The 19428-nt window shown below is 46.9% G+C and overlaps 1 protein-coding gene across 5 annotated transcripts in view; it reads left to right on the forward strand.

Annotated features, from left to right (window-relative positions):
- The first annotated feature begins 6712 nt into the window (after window positions 1–6712).
- The window catches only part of Tmem120b (transmembrane protein 120B), a 41949-nt gene continuing 29233 nt past the window's right edge, over window positions 6713–19428 (forward strand). For 2 of the 5 annotated variants that reach the window (XR_387570.4, XR_001784711.2), the window contains exon 1: window positions 6713–6943. Coding sequence is in view for 1 of the 5 variants with exons in the window: in NM_001039723.2 (NP_001034812.1) it covers window positions 6875–6943 (69 nt within the window). In the remaining 4 variants the exon portion in view is untranslated. Of the gene's footprint in view, window positions 6944–16383; window positions 16432–19428 lie in introns of all 5 variants that reach the window. The other 3 variants (XR_003955668.1, XM_006530390.4, NM_001039723.2) reach the window with 3 other exon arrangements.

The following is a 19428-nucleotide window of genomic DNA, read 5'->3' on the forward strand; positions in this document are numbered from 1 at the left end:
TTTCTCTTCAATTACTTGGGGTTTTTAAAAAAAATTACATATTTATTTTATGTGTATGAGTTCACTGTAGCTATCTTTAGACACACCAGAAGAGGGCATCAGATCTCATTACGGATGGTTGTGAGCCACCATGTGGCTTCTGGGAATTGAACTCAGGACCTCTGGAAGAGTAGTCAGTGCTCTTACCCGCTGAGCCATCTCTTCAGCTCCCAATTACTTTTTTAAAAATTTATTTAGTGTGTGTGTGTGAACTTACAATACATATGTAGGGGGGGGGATCAGTTCTCTTCCACTTTGTTTTGAGGCAGGGTCTCTCCTTATGCTGTTCCTGCACCATGAATGCTCCAGCCTGTGTCGCCTGAGGGCTTCCAGACTATTCCTTCTCAGCTACCCATCTCATCACCCTAGGAATGCTGGGGTGACTGTGGGTCACTCTAGGCTTTTGTGTGGGTTTGTGGGTTCTGAGAGTTAAATTCAGGTTGTTAAACCTGCTTGGAAAGGACTTCTACCCACTGAGCCATCTCTCCCATCCATCCATCCATCCATCCATCCATCCATCCATCCATCCATCATTTCATCTATCAATCCATCCATCCACCCATTCACCCATATACCCATCCATCAATCCATCATTCCATCCATCCATCCAGCATTCCATCCATCCAGCATTCCACCCATCCATCATTCCATCCATCCATCATTCCATCCATCCATCCATCCATCCACCTATCCATCCATCCATCCATCTCCCCCATCCATCATTCCATCCATTAATCCATCATTCCATCCATCCATCCATCCATCCATCCATCCATCCATCCATCATTCCACCCATCCATCATTCCATCCATCCATCATTCCATCCATCCATCATTCCATCCATCCATCCATCCACCTATCCATCCATCCATCCATCTCCCCCATCCATCATTCCATCTATCCACTCATCTATCTGCAAGTCTCACGATGTACCCAGGTTGGTCTTGAACTTGAGACCCTCCCTCCCCCATCTTAGCCTCTCCAATGCAGGAATTACAGGCGAGTTCCACCATAATCATTTCCTATTCAAATGTTCACTTCCAGCATTAGACCATCTGAAGAAAAAAAACCAATCTTCATATCCTCCAGTGACTTCACATGCCAGGAAGGGACTCACATCACATTCACTTGAAATGCAATAAACAATTTCTGGACTTGTTTACAGTCTCTCTCTCTCTCTCTCGGTTTATTTTTTTAATGTATAGGAATACACCATTTCTCTCTTTGGACACGCCAGAAGAGGGCATCAGACCCCATTGCAGATGGTTGTGAGCCACCATGTGGTTGCTGGCAATTGAATTCAGGACCTCTGGAGGAGCAGTCAGTGCTCTTGACCTTTGAGCCAGCTCTCTGGCCCTATAGCTCCATTTTTAAGAGATTAGTTACTTTTCTACTGCTGTGACAAAACATCACAACCAAGGCAATTTAAGGAATTTCACCAGGCATCTCAGAGTATGTCTTTGATCTCAGCTCTCTGGAGGCAGAAGCAGGCAGATCTCTGTGAGTTCTCAAGGCTAGCCTCTTTCTTCTACAGATCCAGTTCCAGGCCAGCCAGGAATACACAGAGAAACCCTGTCTTAAAATAACAGCAAAACAGGGGCTGGAGAGATGGCTCAGCAGTTAAGAGCACTGACTGCTCTTCTAGGGGTCCTGAGTTCAATCCCCAGCAACCACATGGTGGCTCACAACCATCTGTAATGGGATCTAATGCCCTCTTCTGGTGTGCCTGAAGGGTGCAACAGTATATTCACATATATAAAATAAATAAATCTTTTTTTGTTTGTTTGTTTAGTTTTTTGAGACAGGGTTTCTCTGTGTAGCTCTGGCTGTCCTGGAACTTACTCTGTACATCAGGTTGGCCTCGAACTCAGAAATCCGCCTGCCTCTGTCTCCTTAGTGCTGGGATTAAAGGTGTGCACCACCACTACCTGGCAGAGTATGAGATCCTTACTCTCTTACTTTCTTACTCTCCTACTCTCTTACCCTCTCTGTCCCTTCTCTCCCCCTCCCCCCTCCCCCACATGTTCCTAGTCAGCCTCTACCCTCTTCTCTTCTCTTCTCTTCTCTTCTCTTCTCTTCTCTTCTCTTCTCTTCTCTTCTCTTCTCTTCTCTTCTCTTCTCTTCTCTCTCCCTCCCTTCCTCCCTCTCTCTCTTTCTCTCTTTCTATCTCTCTGACTTTCTCTTTCTCTCTATTCCCTCCTCAACTCCCCTCCCCATGCCCTAAATAGACTCTATTCCATACTAAAACCCAAACCAAAAACAAACAACAAGAAAAAACTGAGTTGCAAGTTAGGAACCAGTTGTAGTATCATGCAGTGTGATTTTTTAAAAAAGATTTATTTATTATATATAAATACACTGTAGCTGACTTCAGATACACCTGAAGAGGGCATTAGACCCCATTGCAGATGGTTCTGAGCCACCATGTGGTTGCTGGGATTTGAACTCAGGACCTTTGGAAGAACAGTCAGTGCTCTTACTTGCTTAGCTATCTCGCCAGCCCCAATTTTTTTTTCTTTTTTCTAAGAGACACGCCTAAACCTCTCCACATCCTAGTTAGAGCACCAAGACAGACCAAAGACAGGATTCCACTCAAGTCTAGCCTGGTGAAGCGGTGACTTTATTGAGGCTGTTCCCAGGAGTATGGGAGAGAGGTGACTTGAGAGCACAGATGACTCTGAGGCAACTGTAGCTCTGAAAGGTCCATCACAGCACAGATAAAGACCCCTATGCATCCCTGCAGCTCCTGCAAGACTGATGGGCAGCTGGGCTACGTGGAAAGCCTCCACTTGCCAGCAGCTATTGCTGTTCTATAACACTGACGAGGGGAGGGTGGTGTCTTGTGAATCTTGTAAATTTCAGGAGCTTCCTGAAGTCTGTAAATGCCTTACAAGTCTCATTTCACGCCAGATAAAACAGCTCCACAAAAACTGGAACATGCTTGTGATCACAGTGGGAGGTGGAGGCAGGAGGATTAGGAGTTCAAAGTCATGCACATTTGAGGCTAGCCTGGGCTACGTGACTCCCTGTCTCAATCCCCTTTCACTCCCTAAAAAATAATCGTATGTGCCTTCGCACTTATGTGAGTTTTTCCCGAGTTCTAAGCGATTGATCTGTGAACCCCAAACATCGGGAGCCTCCACAGTAGATGATTCTTTTTGTTGTTGTTGTTTAGATTTTATTTATTTATTTTATATATATGATGAGCACACTGTACCTGTCTTCAGACACACCAGAAGAAGGCATCAGATCCCATTATGGATGGTTGTGAGCCACCATGTGGTTGCTGGGAATTGAACTCAGGACCTCTGGAAGAACAGTCGGTACTCTATTTTTATTTTTTTAATTTTGGTTTTTCCAGACAGGGTTTCTCTGTGTAGCCCTGGCTGTCCTGGAACTCATTCTGTAGAACAGGCTGGCCCCGAATTCAGAAATCTGCCTGCTTCTGTCCTCCCCCCCCCCCCCACAAGTGCTGGGATTAAAGGCGTGTGCCACCACTGCCCGGCGCAGTTGGTGCTCTTAACCACTGAGCCATCTCTCCAGCCCCCACCCCCACCCCACAGTAGATGATTCTATAATTCATTCCCTGTAGGCATTCAGCAAACAGTTATTGAGAGTCAGCTATTCTCCAAGCTCTTGGGATCTAGTGGCAATGAAGACAGAGACACGTTTTTTGCTGTCTCAGAGAGATTACTTACCCCTCTTTTTTTTTTTCCCTTCGGTTTTTCGAGACAGGGTTTCTCTGTACAGCCCTGGCTGTCCTGGAACTCACTTTGTAGACCAGGCTGGCCTTGAACTCACAGAGATGCACCTGCCTCTGTCTCCTGGGTGCATTTACGGTATATGTCACTACCATCTGGATTTGACTTATTTTTTTTTAATTTAAAATTTATTTTATGTTTATATGTTTTTCTGTCTGTGCACCACATACACAGGCACATGTCTGGTGCCTGAGGATTCAGAAGAGGGCATCAGATCCCTGGAACTGGACTTACAGATGGTTGTAAGCTGCCATGTAAATGCTGGGATTTGAACCTGGGTCTCCTGGAAGGGCAGCTGGTGCTCTTCACTGTTAGCCATTCTCTCGCCTGTTTTGTGGCTATTTTTGGAGAGTCCTTACTACACAGAGGAAAATATGTTGATAGCCCGGCAGTGGTGGCGCACGCCTTTAATCCCAGCACTTGGGAGGCAGAGGCAGGTGGATTTCTGAGTTCAAGGCCACCCTGGTCTACAAAGTGAGTTCCAGGACAGCCAGGGCTATACAGAGAAACCCTGTCTCGAAAAACCAAAAATAAAAAAAGCATTCATACACATAATATAAAAAAGTAAATGTTTTTTTTTTTAAGAGAGATATATTATTTTGGAGCCAAATATGAATGCCCATGACACAGGAACATAGGTTTAATACCCCAAAGTCCATGTTCCAAGGTGGTAATAGTTTGATGAAATTTTGGTATTAACTGAACAAAGATAGTCTTAAATCAAGACACTTGATAATACACTGCAAAAATCATTAAGTTACACCGAAATGGAGACATTCCACTTTAGACTTGAGGTGTTATCTGACAGCACATTTAGTCTTTTGATGACTAGCAGAAACTAAGGTTTTATTAAGTTAATACATTTTAAAAAGTTGGGTTTTTTTGTTTTGTTTTTTTGTTTGTTTGTTTGTTTTTTTGCCAGGCAGTGGTAGCACACACCTTTAGTCCTAGCACTTGGGAGGCAGAGGCAGGTGAATTTCTGAGTTCAAGGCCAGCCTGGTCTACAGAGTGAGTTCTAGGACAGCCAGGGCTACACAGAGAAACCCTGTCTCGAAAAACCAAAAGAAAAAGAAAAAAAAAAAAAAAAAAAAGAAAAAAGAAAAAGAAAAAGAAACCCTGTCTCAAAAAAAAAAAAAACAAAACAAATTTTTTTTTTTCATTTTCCCACTTTGATTGGTTGTTTTTTTTTTTTTACTAGATATTTTCTTTATTTACATTTCAAATGTTATTCCCTTTCCTGGTTTCCCCCACGAAAACCCCCTATCCCCTCCCCCTCTCACTGCTTACCAACCCACCCACTCCTGCTTCCTGGCCCTGGCATTCCCCTACACTGGGGCATAGAACCTTCACAGGACCAAGGGCCTTTCCTCCCATTGATGACCAACTAGGCCTTCCTCTGCTACATATGCAGCTAGAGCCATGAGTCCCTCCGTGTGTAGTCTTTGGCTGGTGGTTTAGTCCCTGGGAGCTCTGGGGATACTGGTTAATTCACATTGTTGTTCCTCCTAGTGGGCTGCAAGCACCTTCAGCTCCTTGGGTACTTTCTCTAGCTCTTTCATGTGACTGCTGGGAATTGAACTCAGGATCTCTGGGAGAGCAGCCAGTGCTCTTAACCGCTGAGGCTGACCCATCTCTCTAGCCCTTCTGGGGATTTTCATTCACAGTGTCTTCATAAGAGAGGGCACACAGAGAGGCCCTGTAACTACTGGTCAGAGAGAATGGAGCAATGCAGATGAAAGCCATGGAGTATGTAGGCTCAACAGTCACTGTCATGGCTACTAGGTAGCAAGGCAAGGCCCTACCCAGGGTCTCAGGAGTCATGACACTTTCGTTTCAGGTTGGTCGCTGTGAGATAAATGCACTTCTATTGTCTAGGCCACCCACTTGTAGCTAAGCATAGCCCTGTGAAACTAATGCAGGTGTCCTTTTAATTTTAATTAATTTTACAGGGTCTTACTGTGGAGCTGGCCCTGAGCTATGTAGACCAGGCTGGTCTCAAACCCACAGAGATCTATCTGCCTCTGGCCCTGGAGTGCTTCAATGAAAGGCATGTGCCACCCAAACTGCAGAACACACACCCTTAACCACTGAAGTTTTTCCCTCCAGCCCCGACAGGCATCATTTGATATTTTATTTGTTTGTTTGTTTGTTTGTTTGTTGAGACAAGTCTTACTACGTTGTCAAGGCTGGTATGCAATATCACACCCAGCTGCAGGTGTCATTTGAATGAGGTTCCAGGAGTGAGCAAGAAGCCACTGCATGATGATTCAGAGGGAGGAATGTCAAGTCAGGATAAAAACAATGGCCGGAGAGCTGGATTTAGGGCAGGGAGATAGGAGGTGTGGTTGGAAAAGCCAGGCTTGTGCAGGTCTTTTCGGACTTGGCACGGAAAGGGAGGCAACTGTATTCCATAAACTTGGTGGTTGTGGCTTTTGACTGACAGCACCAGCTGTCAAGAGTCACCCAGTGTCTTAGAGGACAGGGATGTATCTAGGCTGTATTGGTTGCAATAAATATCATCGCCAGCGTGAGATGACAGAGCCAAGTCTGCATTTTTCCCATCCTGCCCTTGACCTTACTACGCGGTCACTGTCAAAGCTGTCATTTCAGGGCACTGGCTTTGGCCTAGGTCAGGCAATGTGAAGGAATACATGAATTTTCCCTTTACCTCCTCCAAATCATTTCCACCTCACTCTCCCACAAAGATAATCTAAGTAACATAAGCCATAAATGCAGCTTACACATAAACCCTCCACCCACTCCGACGAGAAACCTACTACCTACACACGAGGAGTGAAGAGACCCAAAGAAGACTGAAGAGTTGCACCCGCCACGAGGCCAGAGCCCGGGGGATCGCCCATGCGCATGCGCGGGCCCCACCCTCGGGCGAGGGGGTGAGGCTGGCGCCGGGGCGGGGCCCGTGACGTCAGGTGCGCGCGTGGCTCCGGCTGCGCAGGAACAGCTGGTGCCTCGGGAGGCGGCTAGTGAGCGGGCGGGCGTGGGCTGCTGGTGGCCGGACGGGTCACGCTGCGGGTTTCGTCGCCGCCGCCGCCGCCGCCTTGCACCATTGCACCATGTCCGGCCAGCTGGAGCGTTGCGAGCGCGAGTGGCACGAGCTGGAGGGAGAATTTCAGGAGCTGCAGGTAGGACCGGGCCACCTGGTCCCGCCACTCTTGCTACCTGCGGTGCTTGTGCCTTCCCTATCTAGCCATCCCAGCCCGGAGGTGGGGCGATAGGACCCAGACGGTGGCCCGGGCTGTGCGTCCGATGGGCTGGTGGGTGGCCTGGCGCAGCCCCTTCCTATGTAGCAGCGCTTTGGCTCCTCAGTCTCTTGGGGCGCCCCTCATTCTCGCGCCCTCTCATCCACTCTTTGCTCCACGCTCTCCCTTCGCTACAGAAAGTTCGTCTCTGGCCCCCGAGGCAAGTTCCAGGTGTGTTCACGAGGAAACTGTGATACTCAAAGGACACCAGACCAACCCCCACACAAGGGATCTTCCCCCCAACCCTCCAGTTGCAGTTGGCTGTTCAACTCCTTACTACACGCTCTGTGCTGGCTGGGCAGCCCTCGCTGCAACTGCGGTTTGAGAGTTGTGCTTGGCTGCTTTCATCTTGGCCCCTTAGGCAGTTTTTAAGTCTCAGAGACCCCTCAGTCATAGCCTTGACTTTGGGAGCTCTGATGTGGTTCTGCTTATCGGCTGCTGCGAGCTGAGTTTACCATTGTGGATGGCAGGCATCTGTCAGTTCTGACAGCTGGCTGCCTCACCCGGTGATAGAGGGCTGCACCCAACCCCTCACCGTTTTGGCACAGAGCGTTCCACCTGGTGTGTTGAAGGTTGGTATAAGAGCTGGGCTCTTGAGAGGATAGCATCGCCACCCGGTCCTATCAGGAGGGTCCAGAGAGGCCTCAGCTATATGCTCTGGGGACTAGAGACTCAGGAAACCTTGGGGACGGCCAAGAGGAACAACACATGGCTTCCTCGCATTCACTCTCTCCTCCTCTCAATGGTTACTTTGTCATTCCCCTTGTCCCTGTAGCGTTCTCAGTTGGGCTGACCTCCTGCAATGTCCAGAGGAGAATGCTGTCAAGGGAGGTCTGTGATGGGTCTTTGTAAAGTGAGGCTGCCGATGTTACAGAAGGATGCCGGTGAACCTGAGCAGCAGATCGGCATGGGCAGAGACTTAAGAGACCCAGGACTGTCATCCCTTCGTAGTCCCTCCAGCATATATGGATGGGTTGGTGCCTTCTCTTTCAGATCTGAGGTCTTGGGTTCCTCATAGTTCCCAGAGGATCCCTTTTGGTTCCACCCACGGGGAAAAGACTCAGCCATATCCTTAACAATTTTTCCCACTGGGCTGTGAAGCCATGCCCAGCCACAGAGCCAGTGAGTGGGTCTTAGAGTTGGGAGTGGGAGAAGAGGTTTCCTGCGTGGGGCTTTTGCTTCTATTTCCTTCCTTTCGGCTTGTTTTAAACTACGAGGAGGAGGAGCCTAACACTGCAGAACTATGCAATTAATGCAATTATCAACAATTAGGTAGCAAGTCTTGGCAGGCAGGTGTCGTAAAGGAGGCCTTTGATTTGTTATGACAGGAAGATGTCATGAGGGGTCAGGTGCTCGGGTGGTCGGGGGCGGAGGAGTTATGAGTTGATCTGGATCTCCTCGTCTGGTGGTGAACAGCAAGGGCTGTTGGAAGGATCTGGTTTCTTAGAGATGGGACAACTGGGACAGACTAGATCCTCCTTTGAGGAAGAGGGACCCAACTGGTGTAGGCTTGATGGTCAGCTTCTGGGTCTGAGTACAGAGTGGATAGCTTCCTGGTGGTTAAGGTCATAGACTGGAGCAAAAATTCTCTTCTCTTCTCTTCTCTTCTCTTCTCTTCTCTTCTCTTCTCTTCTCTCTCTCTCCTCTATATATATGTATGGAGGGTATATATATATATATATATATACACACACACACACACATGCATTATGTATATTTACGTATAAATATATCTTTATAACATGTATTTATAATATATTTGATATATACAATGTTTATATGTAAATATATGCTTATAAATATATACTTAAAGGTTTATTGTTTTTATTTTTGTGTATGGGTGTTTCTCTCGAATGTATCTCTCTATGCACCACATCCGTGCCTGGTGCTGGAGGAATCCATAGGAGACCGTCATCAGATCCTCTGGACATTGAGTTATAGACAGTTGTGAGGCACGTGTGGGTCCTGAGATCCAAACTCAGGTTTTTGCCTGAGTAGCCAGTGCCTGTAATCACTGAGCCATTTCTCCTGCCCATTAATTTATTTACTTGTTAGTTTTATTTATGTGTCTCCGTGTGTGTGTGTGTGTGTGTGTGTGTGTGTGTGCGTGCGTGCGCGCGCGCGTGTATGTGCGCCTGTGCCTGTGGAGGCCAGGAAAGGAAGAAGGTTTCAGATCCCCTGGAATTGGATTGGAGTTATACCATCTAACCTTTTTTTGAGACAGTGTTTCACTGTATCCCTGGCTGGGTATGTAAGCCATGCCAGACTCAAACTCACAGAGATCAGCTTCCTTCTGCCTTCCAAGTGCTGGGATCAAAGGTGTGGGCCACCCACGCTAGCCAAGAGGTCCGTCCACAGTTTTTATTCTAAGACGAGGAAACTGAAGCTTAGACAAAGCTGATTGTTCTAGTAGGGATCACCAGCTGTTCCATGCTGAAAGTTAGTGCTAGATTTATTCTGAAAATGTCTATAGAGTCTGCCCATTCTTTGCATTCATGGGAATTCTGAACTCCTGGGAAGAAAGTGTCTCAAGTCCAGGGTATATGCTGTGTATATATGTTGGACAGAGATTCTGATGAGACATTTGTGGCGAAATGAGATGATATAGCTGTGTGTGTAAGTATGTGTGTGTGTAGTGTGGGTTCATGAGTTTGTGTGTCTATGTGTGTGTGAATGTGTGTGGGTTGTGTATGTGAGTTTGTGTGTGTGCACAAGTGTGTGTTGTGAGTGTATGTGTGGTGTGTGTACATGAGTTTGTCTGTGTAGTGTGTTTATGTGAGCACAAGTGTGTATATGTGTCTGTGTGAATGTATGTGGTGTGTGTGATGGGTATGTGGGTTTGTGTGTCTCTGTGTGTGTGTGAATGTCTGCAGTGTATGTGTATGTGAACTTGTGTGTCTGTGCACAAATGTGCATGTAAATGTGTGTGTGGTATGTATGTGTGTGAGTTTGTATGTCTCTGTGTGGTGTGTGTGTATGTGAGTTTGTGTGTGTGTGGTGTGTGTGAGTTTGTGTTTTTCTGTGTGTGCACATAAGTGTGTATATATGAGTGTTATGTGAATGTGTGGTGTATGTATGTGTGTCTCTGTGTGTGTGAATGTGAGTGTGTGTGGTATGTGTGACTGAAACTGGAAAAGTTAACAATAGGAGGGACTTTTTTTTCAACAATAAGAGGAACTTTTTTTTTTTTTTTCCTGTCATCAGGACATCCTGATTAGCCAGTTCTCCTGCAGCTGCCTAAGAATCTGAGATTTCAGGTTTTAGCTTTGCTGGGTTTCTTCATTTCTGGGGCGATGAGTTGGGTCCACATTTTATGTCTCCTTCCCTTTTTGGAATGAAAGAAAGAGGAAGCCTGCATCTCAGACCCTGGTCCATTTAAAAGGTCTTCGGAATCCCCTTTCACCTACAGAGAGCCCAAGAGTAATGCTTTGAGCCTTCAGGAAAGATCTGTTCTCTTTCGACTATAATTTACATTTCCTGGGGGTGTTGCCGGATTCTGGGAGAAGCTGTGTCTCCACGAGGACTTGGCGTTTGAGTGGTTGAAGTGAATGTCAGTCGGAGATCAGCATGTACCTGGCCCCTTGGCCTGTGGTGTGATCACAGAAGGTCACTTAACAGACACTGTGGCAGAGACTTTAACGATCAGTTCCTGCCTTACGTCACTGGAAACCTGACCCCATCCTCCCTCGAACAGGAAGCAGCCCTTTTCAATGCCTGGGCTTCATGAATCACTGAGGTCTTGTGTACCATTGTAAAAAAAAAGTGGGAGTTTTTAACTGCCAATGAAGTGGCATGTCTCTGGCTCCAGCACCACCCCACCAATAAATAAATAAATAAATAAATAAATAAATAAATAAATAAAAAGGAGGGGTGAGCCTAGAAACAAAGTCAAATGTTATCTCAGCGAGACCTGATGGAATAGAGCTAGGGTCTTGTGACGTATGAATACTAACGTCAGGATTGGAACACGGACTGTTGAGCACCAGCAGCAGTAAATTCACCTCCCCACAAAGATTTATGTTTACCTACGTTGGTTTGTATATATGTGTGTGTGTGCGCATGTGAGTGCAGGAGCTCATCAAGTCCACAAGAGGGCACCAGATCTTCCAGAGCTGGCGTTGTGAGCTGCCCCGCACGCACGGATACTAGGGTCTGAACTTGGGTTCCCTGGAAGAGTAGCAAGAACTATAAATGGATTAAATGCCTCCCCGACCCCCATTTAATTATGAAAATGTACATTTATCTGTATGTGTATATGTGTGTGGGTCGTCCCCCCCCCCCCCCCCCGCACATGTGTAGAGGTCTGGGGACAGCTGTGTACCTTTAAAGTCCTGAGGGTTGAATTCAGGTCATCTGGCTGCTCTGGAGTCTGTTTCTGGCCCTCCCTCCCTTTCTTTCTTCCTGACATGGTCTCCCTATGTAGCTTTAGGTGTCACAGAACTGTCTAGGGAGAACGGGCTGGCCTCAAAGACACAGAGATCTCCTGCTTCTGCCTTCGGAGTGCTAGGGTTAAAGGTGTGCGCCACTATGTCCAGCCAAGTGTGTAGTCTTAACCATCACACAAGGCAGATTCATGTGGAAGAGTTCTTTTGTTGGCCCTGGTTGCTCTTTCATTCTGGTTGCCCTGGGAACCTCGCTTTAGAAGCAGGTAAAGGGGAATGAACACCAGCTGGGGGAGTCAGGATTCTTGGGCCCAGGTCCTCACTCTGTGGATGTCAGGTATCTGGCCTGCAGCAAGCCAGCACTCATAGCTTGACCAAGACAATGGTGATGTTACCCAGTTCCGGTTACTGTGTAACAGTAATGTAACACAGCGAATTGATTGACACATAGATATCCCCTTTAGTCTAAGCGGCAGTCCCTCCCTTCAAATTAGGAGAGTAAAACTGAGAGACATTGAAAAATCATCAAATTGGCAGGGCATGGTGATACGTTAATCTCAGCTCTCAGGAGGCAGAGGCAGGAGGACTGCTGTGAGTTTGAGAGGTCAGCCTGGTGTACTTAGTGAGTTTCAGGACAGCTAGGGCTACACAGATACATAGAGAAATTGTGTCTTTAAAAATTGGAAAAAAGGGCTGGTGAGATGGCTCAGTGGGTAAGAGCACCCGACTGCTCTTCCGAAGGTCCAGAGTTCAAATCCCAGCAACCACATGGTGGCTCACAACCATCTGTAACAAGATCTGACTCCCTCTTCTGGTGTGTCTGAAGACAGCTACAGTGTACTTACATATAATAATAAATAAATCTTTAAAAAAAATTGGAAAAAAGTCGGGGGGGGGCTAGAGAGATGGCTAAGTGGTTAAGAGCACTGACTGCTCTTCCAGAGGTCCTGAGTTCAATTCCCAGCACCCACATGGTGGCTCACAACCATCCATAATGAGATCTGATGCCCTTTTCTGGTATGTCTGATGACAGTTACCATGTACTCATATACATAAAATAAATCTAAAAAAAAAAAAAAAGAGGAAAAGAAAATTGCTGGGCAGTGGTGGTGCACGCCTTTAATCCCAGCACTCGGGAGGCAGAGGCAGGTGGATTTCTGAGTTCGAGGCCAGCCTGGTCTACAGAGTGAGTTCCAGGACAGCCAGGGCTACACAGAGAAACCCTGTCTTGGAAAACCGGAAAAAAAAAAAAAAAAAAAAAAAAGAAAATCATCAGGTTAGAATTTGAACTCGGGCCTGTTGTTTGATTTGGATTTGTGTGTTCCTAACACAGTAGGCTCCAAAGTATCTTGAGGCTCCTTGGGTCTGGAAGAAAAGTTGTATTTTATTTTTTCACATTTGTTTATGTGTGAGAGAGTTTGTGTGTCATGCAGTCATGCGGAGGTCAGGACAAATTGCAGGTGTCAGATCTCTACCTCCTGGGTTCCAGGGGTTGAGTTTAGGTTAGGGTTTGGTGGCAAGTGCTTTTCCCCACTGGCCCCTAGAAGAAAAGTTTTCGCCTTCAGAGCCTCTTTTCAACTTCCTTATGCCTGGCTAAGACTGAGTCAAAACATCAAAACTCTCAGCGGCCGAACCCAGTTCATAATCTCCTGAATTAGGAAGTCCAATTGAAATGACTTTAAACAAGGTAGGACCCAGGTGCTCAGTTTATGTTTGTCTGCATTACTCTTCAATTTGATTACCAGCCCCTGGCCTCCTTGGTGCGATCAATGAAGTTGACTAAGGCTCGTTCTGGTGGCACACAATTCTGATCTCCTAGGAGGCTGAGGCAGGAGGATCGTGAGTTCAAGGCCAGCTTTTTGGGAGAGCTCTGAGTGAGAAAGTGAGAGGGTGGGGCAGACACACGTACGTGTGCGCGCGCACACACACACACACACACACACACAAATACACACACACAGATCCCAGCTTGTTTCATGTGATTATTCCAGGTATTGGTCATATGTCTGTCTGTCTGTCTGCCTGCCTCTGGAGCTTCCGAGTGTCATCAGTGGAATAAGAGGGGGGGTGATCCTGTGAAAAATAACGTGTTCAAAACAAAACAAAACAAAACAAAAAACAGAAAGGGATAATGGACAAGCCTTTTTTGTTTTGGCTAAAGTCTTGTAATATAAATTGCCTTTATCTGTGATTCTCAACTGTGTGATGGCAGTTCCTCACACCTCCCCCATAATAATAATTAAAGATATAAAGATATCCAGGGAAACAGTGAAATGTCAGATCCAGGGTAACCTGCCATTCATTTTGATGATGTCACATCTTGGTAGCAGCATGAAACCATTTTGTACAGATCTCACATTGCCAGCCTTATCCCCCAGCCGAGGCTACTGAGACAGGAGCGATGACATAACTCAGCTTGTAATTGACAGGCACAGATCTGAACTCGGCTCGTCTGATTGCAAAATGCAGTCACTTAATCATTATCTGACCCTGCCTCCCTTCTGAGCACCTAGGCATGCAGTCCTACTTCGGGTCCGATGGCAGACATCACCTGTCAACCTTGACACATGACTCAGAATATTTCCCCATAAGGGAATGACACGCTTGAGGTGGAGGGGAACGTGTCAAGTTTCGTTGTATTTTCATGGTGATAGGTCCTCCCTAGGGACAATCCGCAAGAGAAAGTCTACTTGAAGGTACTCTCTTGGACAGCCAGCTCTGTCTGAGAGTAATCTTTTTAAGGTTGACCACCAGCAAGGGGCACTGATATAAGGCAGTCGACAGTCTGGTGGCCCTGGCTCTGTTGCAGTTGGCTGGATCACCACCAAGTTCCAATGCCTCTGAGCCAGAGCTGGTGTGTAGAGGTGCCGTGAGATTCATCTGTTGAGAAGGTCTGACTTCCTCTTCTGAATCTTGGGCTGCCTTGATGTGTCAGGAAGAAGGTTCCAGATGTTTCACCTCTGCTGGGACCTGGTGGCATTAAGCTCACATTCCCACTGGGGTGGAGCATGGGGCCTCAGAGGACGAGAGAGGTGGCCTGGATTTGTGCTTTACTTGTTTGTGACTTCTCCATGTGGCAGGTGGCAATTAGGCAGGACGGAAAGATGCTAGGGGCATCCTGGCCCACAGCAGTTTAATGTTATTAGCTTTTTGGGTTTTTCGTTTCCTTTTTTTCCTTTTTGTTTTTGTTTTTACTCCAAATGCAGTTTTCCCCCCTGCATTTTGTTGTTGTTATGTGTGTTGCTTTGTTAAACTTATTTATGGGGGGGGGGGGAGGCATGTGCTATAGTGTACTTGTGGAGGTGAAAGGACATATGTGTGCATGTGTTGTTTGTGTGTGTGTAGGTGCCCATGTATCTCAGTGCATGCGTGGAGGTCAGAGGACAGCTTGTGGTAGTAGATTCTCCCCTTCTGCCACATGCGTTCTGGGAATTGAATTCAGGTTGTCAGGATAGCTGTCAGCATCTTTATTACTGAGCCTTATCTTCATATTGCTATCTCCCAGGTGTAAAACATGGCATTTATAATAGAGCTAAAACTATTCAGAACAAAGTACTGCATTGTTTAATGATGCTGTGTATGTAGTTCAGGTCCTTGCATGTGATGGTAGAGGCCTAATTCAGCTTGGTATCGTAGCACATACTTGAAATCCCAACACTCAGGAAGTAGAAGCAGGAGTTCAAGGTCATCTTCAGCTGTATTAGCCTGGGCTACCCGAGACCCTGTCTCAAAACCGCACCAACTTTAGTGTAGAGGGTGCTGGAAAGAAAGAAAGAAGCAAACGACTCTGTTAAGAATATCAGTGATTGGGGCTGGCAAGATGGCTCAGCAGTTAAGAGAACTGACTGCTCTTCCAGAGGTCCTGAGTTCAATTCCCAGCAACCACATGGTGGTTCACAACCATCTGTAATGGGGATCTTAAAGCTCAGGTCCTGCCATCTAACCTTGATGTAACCTTGACTGGAGCTGTCCATCTGTCATAGGTGAAGGATGCAGGGAGGAAGCAGGAGGAACCAACATCCAGCATCTTTCCCTCTGCCCTGCAGTCCTCTTGCTCAGACCCATTAACCAAGGCCAAGGGTGCAGAGCAGGCGAGCCTGGAGTGAGCTGGGGGTTGGGGGAGGGGAATGTCAAAGAAAGCAGAAATGATCTGGGATAGGAGTGGCACACAAGCCGGGCATGGTGGCACACGCCTTTAATCCCAGCACTCGGGAGGCAGAGGAAAGTGGATTTCTGGACAGCCAGGGCTATACAGAGAAACCCTGTCTCGAAAAACTAACAACAACAACAAAAAGGAGTGGCACACAAAATAACCAGCAAAAGTGAATCACCTCTGTGTGGGGGCGACGGGAATCCCATCTAGGAAGGATGTGAAACTTCTCAACTCCCCAAACACTGTCGGTGGTTTTTGTTTTGGGGGACATGATCTCACATAGAGATCTCTTTAAACTTGACCTATAACCAAGAATGACCTTAAATTCCTAATCCCCCTGCTTCCACCTACCAAGAGCAGGGATTCTAGGTGCTAACACTGCTGCTGTAGTTCTGACACCGAGGGCAGCAGGTGGTTGCTAATTACAGGATTGTCTGTAATTGTAATTGTATTTTCAACAATTATTTTTGGATTCATTTATTTAATGTGTATGGGTGTTTTGCCTGCATGCATGTATGTATGTACGTATGTATGTATATGTGTGTGTGTGTGTATATATATATATATATATATATGTATGTATGTATGTATGTATGTGTGTGTCTAGTGATCTTCAAAATCAGAAGAGGGCATAGGATCTCTTGGAAGTCACCAGGTGGGTGCTGGGAATCAAACCCAGGTCCCCTGGGAGAGCAGCCAGCCCTCCTAACCTGGGAGCCATCTCTTAGCCCCTGTAGTTTTTTGCTCTTGGCAAATAAGTGTCTTAGCATCGTATTCTTCACCGGCAGGTCTCCTGTATTTACTCCCTGTCTCCCTGCCAGCACCTCCATCTTTAGGTATGTTACGATAGGTTGCATGCTTTTGTTTATATGTTTGCATTACTCTTGAACTGGTTGATGGGGACCTGGGCTTGCTCTGAGCTGAGGCATAGAGCCCTCCCCATAGCTGTCTGTCACGCTACCCCCAACACTCTAGATTATTTTTAGAAGTAGCAACTTGATGTGGGGAGTCAGTCATGTTTAATGAGCTGGTTTGAGAAGTAAATTGGTTATGTCTGGCAAGAATTTGCTCCCAGTTTGGGCTGAGATCTCCCCATGTCCCAACTTCTTGTTAAAGTTAGAAGTGAAGCTGAAATTTGTCTCCTTTAGAAGTTCGACATTTATAAGAAAGAAAAATCTGGACATGGTAGCCTTTTTTTTTTTTTTTTTTTTGGTTTTCCGAGACAGGATTTCTCTGTATAGCCCTGGCTGTCCTGGAACTCACTCTGTAGACCAGGCTGGCCTCGAACTCAGAAATCTGCCTGCCTCTGCCTCCCAAATGCTGGGATTAAAGGCGTAAGGCACCACTGCCTGGCCCTGGTAACCTTGAATCCCAGCACTTGGGAGTCAAAGGCAGGAGTTTATTGGACAGCCTGGTTTACATAGCAATTTTCCAGCCAGCCAAAGTAATGGGGTGATAACCCAATAATAAAAGAAGTGGCAGGGTGGGGGCGGGATTTTCTTCACAACCCAGCAATCCATTACTAAGTACTTACTCAAAAGCTCACCACACCCAGGTGATCATGAATCTCTAATCCTCTGGCCTCTACCTCTGGAATCCTGAGACTGTCTTAGAGGTGTATACCACTGTCAGCCCTCAAGGAAACTGCTGTGCCAGTTAGCTTAGGGAAGAGCTCTCTCAGTCTCCTCACCCCGCCCTTGCCCTGAACTCCAGCTCCTGGGCTCCCTTCCCCAACTTCCCATTCCTGTAGAGCCCTGCCAGTCAGCCATGTGCCCTCTTTGCATTCTTGGCTCTTTCCCCCTCCCTCTCTCTCTGTTCTCTTCAGCCTTCTCTTTCTTCTTCACACCCCTCTGTCCTCTCCTGCTTCCCGCATCCCCTTCTATCATGACCCCGTTCAGTCTGCTGGCCACACTTCCAGTTGCCTCTGGCTGCTCTCTCCCTCAGATCTACAGTAAAAAAAAGCCTTCCTCTCAGCCATACCTTGGAACGGTCTTGTCCCCATTCATTCAGCTAACACATCCCACTTAGTAGGGCCGAAGATGATGAAATCCAGGGCCTTTTGCTTGGTGGGCAAACATTGTACCAATTAAGCTGTGTCTCCTACAAAAGGACACATTCTGTAGGGGCAAAAGTGTGGTGGCAGGGGCTGGGGAGAAGAGACACGGGCAACGGCTGCTAATAGAACATGGGGTCTTACTGGGTGGTGGGATGTCTGAAGCGGGATTATACCTTGGTAAATGCCTAAAAGTCACTGAACTGGTCCAGGGAGATGTCTCAGGAGGTCCAGTGCTAGACAACCTGAGTTTGATCTTTGGAGAGAAGGTACAAAGAGAACTGACTCTATAAAGTTGACCTCTGACTTCCACAAGCATGCGATGATATGTTCCCTGCTGATACACACCATTTCTCTCTGTCTCTGTCTCTGTCTCTGTCTCTCTCTCACTCACTCACTCACTCACTCACTCACTCACACACACACATTTAAAGTTAACAGATGTCACTGAACTACCCATATAAAATGTTTCCATTTTTGTGAGCTTGCATGTATGTGGCATATGAATGTTTGCCAATATGTAACTTTACACATTAACAAAGTTGTTTAAAAAGAATGGTGGTGGTGGCTCACGCCTTTAATCCCAGCTCTTGGGAGGCAGAGGCAGGCGGATTTCTGAGTTCAAGGCCAGCCTGGTCTATAGAGTGAGTTCCAGGATGGCCAGGGCTACACAGAGGAACCCTGTCTCGAAAAAAAACAAAACAAACAAATAAATAAATAAAAATAAAAATAAAAGAGAATGCTTTGATGTCTGAGGTTGGTGAAAAAGCTACCCCACTGGATGCCTAGAGATCTACATGTTTGGTTGTCTCCTTAGCTCCTGGCCTGAGGAATGAACCACTCAACTGGCTTTCTTGTTCTTCTTTGTGACTTGGACTATACTCTGGGTAGGAGACTGGTCTTTAGACCAAGGCCCATGGCTTTTCCTCTTCCTCCTCCTCTTCCTCTCCCTCCTCCTCTTTCTCTTCTTCCTCTTCCTCTTCTTCTTCCTCCTCCTCCTCCTCTTCTTCTTCTTCTTTTAAAGATTTATTTATTTATTATATGTAAGTACACTGTAACTGTCTTCAGAGAGCACCAGAAGAGAGTGTCAGATCTCATTATGGATGGTTGTAAGCCACCATGTGGCTGCTGGGATTTGAACTCAGGACCTTCGGAAGAGCAGTCAGTGTTCTTCACCTCTGAGCCATCTCTCCAGCCCCATGGCTTCTCATCTTACCTAATGTGGTTGAGGATGACCAGTCGTTCCCTTCTATTCCTCGTCCCGTTAGTGTGGATGCTGGCACCCGCCTCTGCGGTGAAGATACACAGCTGGTAATGCCTGGCAGGCACAGTGGAGCGCATTTGCTTGTGCAGTTGGAAATTTAGTGACATGCTCTCCGGGAAAGCCGATGCAGGAAAGGGCTCGGCCTTCATCTCCCTCTCAGCATTCCTCTCCACAGTCGGGTTTGTTCCTCGGTATCCAGACATCGGGAGGACAGCCCCGTAAGCTCAGTTCCTCTATTTTAACTTCCAAGCTAGAGGGAGCAAGGCCACTCTTCTAACAGTTCTCTCCCGAGCCTGACACTGACTGTCCTTAGTCCCGGATGCCCAGCTTTGCATCAGCCAGCTGGGTTAGGGGGAGGGGTGCTGAGGGTCCAGCTAGACCCAGGCCATATGCCCTTGAGTCTAAAGCAGGACCAGTCCCATCCCTAGCGAGATCTCATATATGGAATATGGGGAGAGATTGGTCTCTAAAGAAATCTATAGCAGCAGAAACCTATCTCACCTGTTAAAAACAGAA

Source organism: Mus musculus, chromosome 5, assembly GCF_000001635.26.
Source record: "Mus musculus strain C57BL/6J chromosome 5, GRCm38.p6 C57BL/6J".
NCBI lineage: Eukaryota > Metazoa > Chordata > Mammalia > Rodentia > Muridae > Mus > Mus musculus.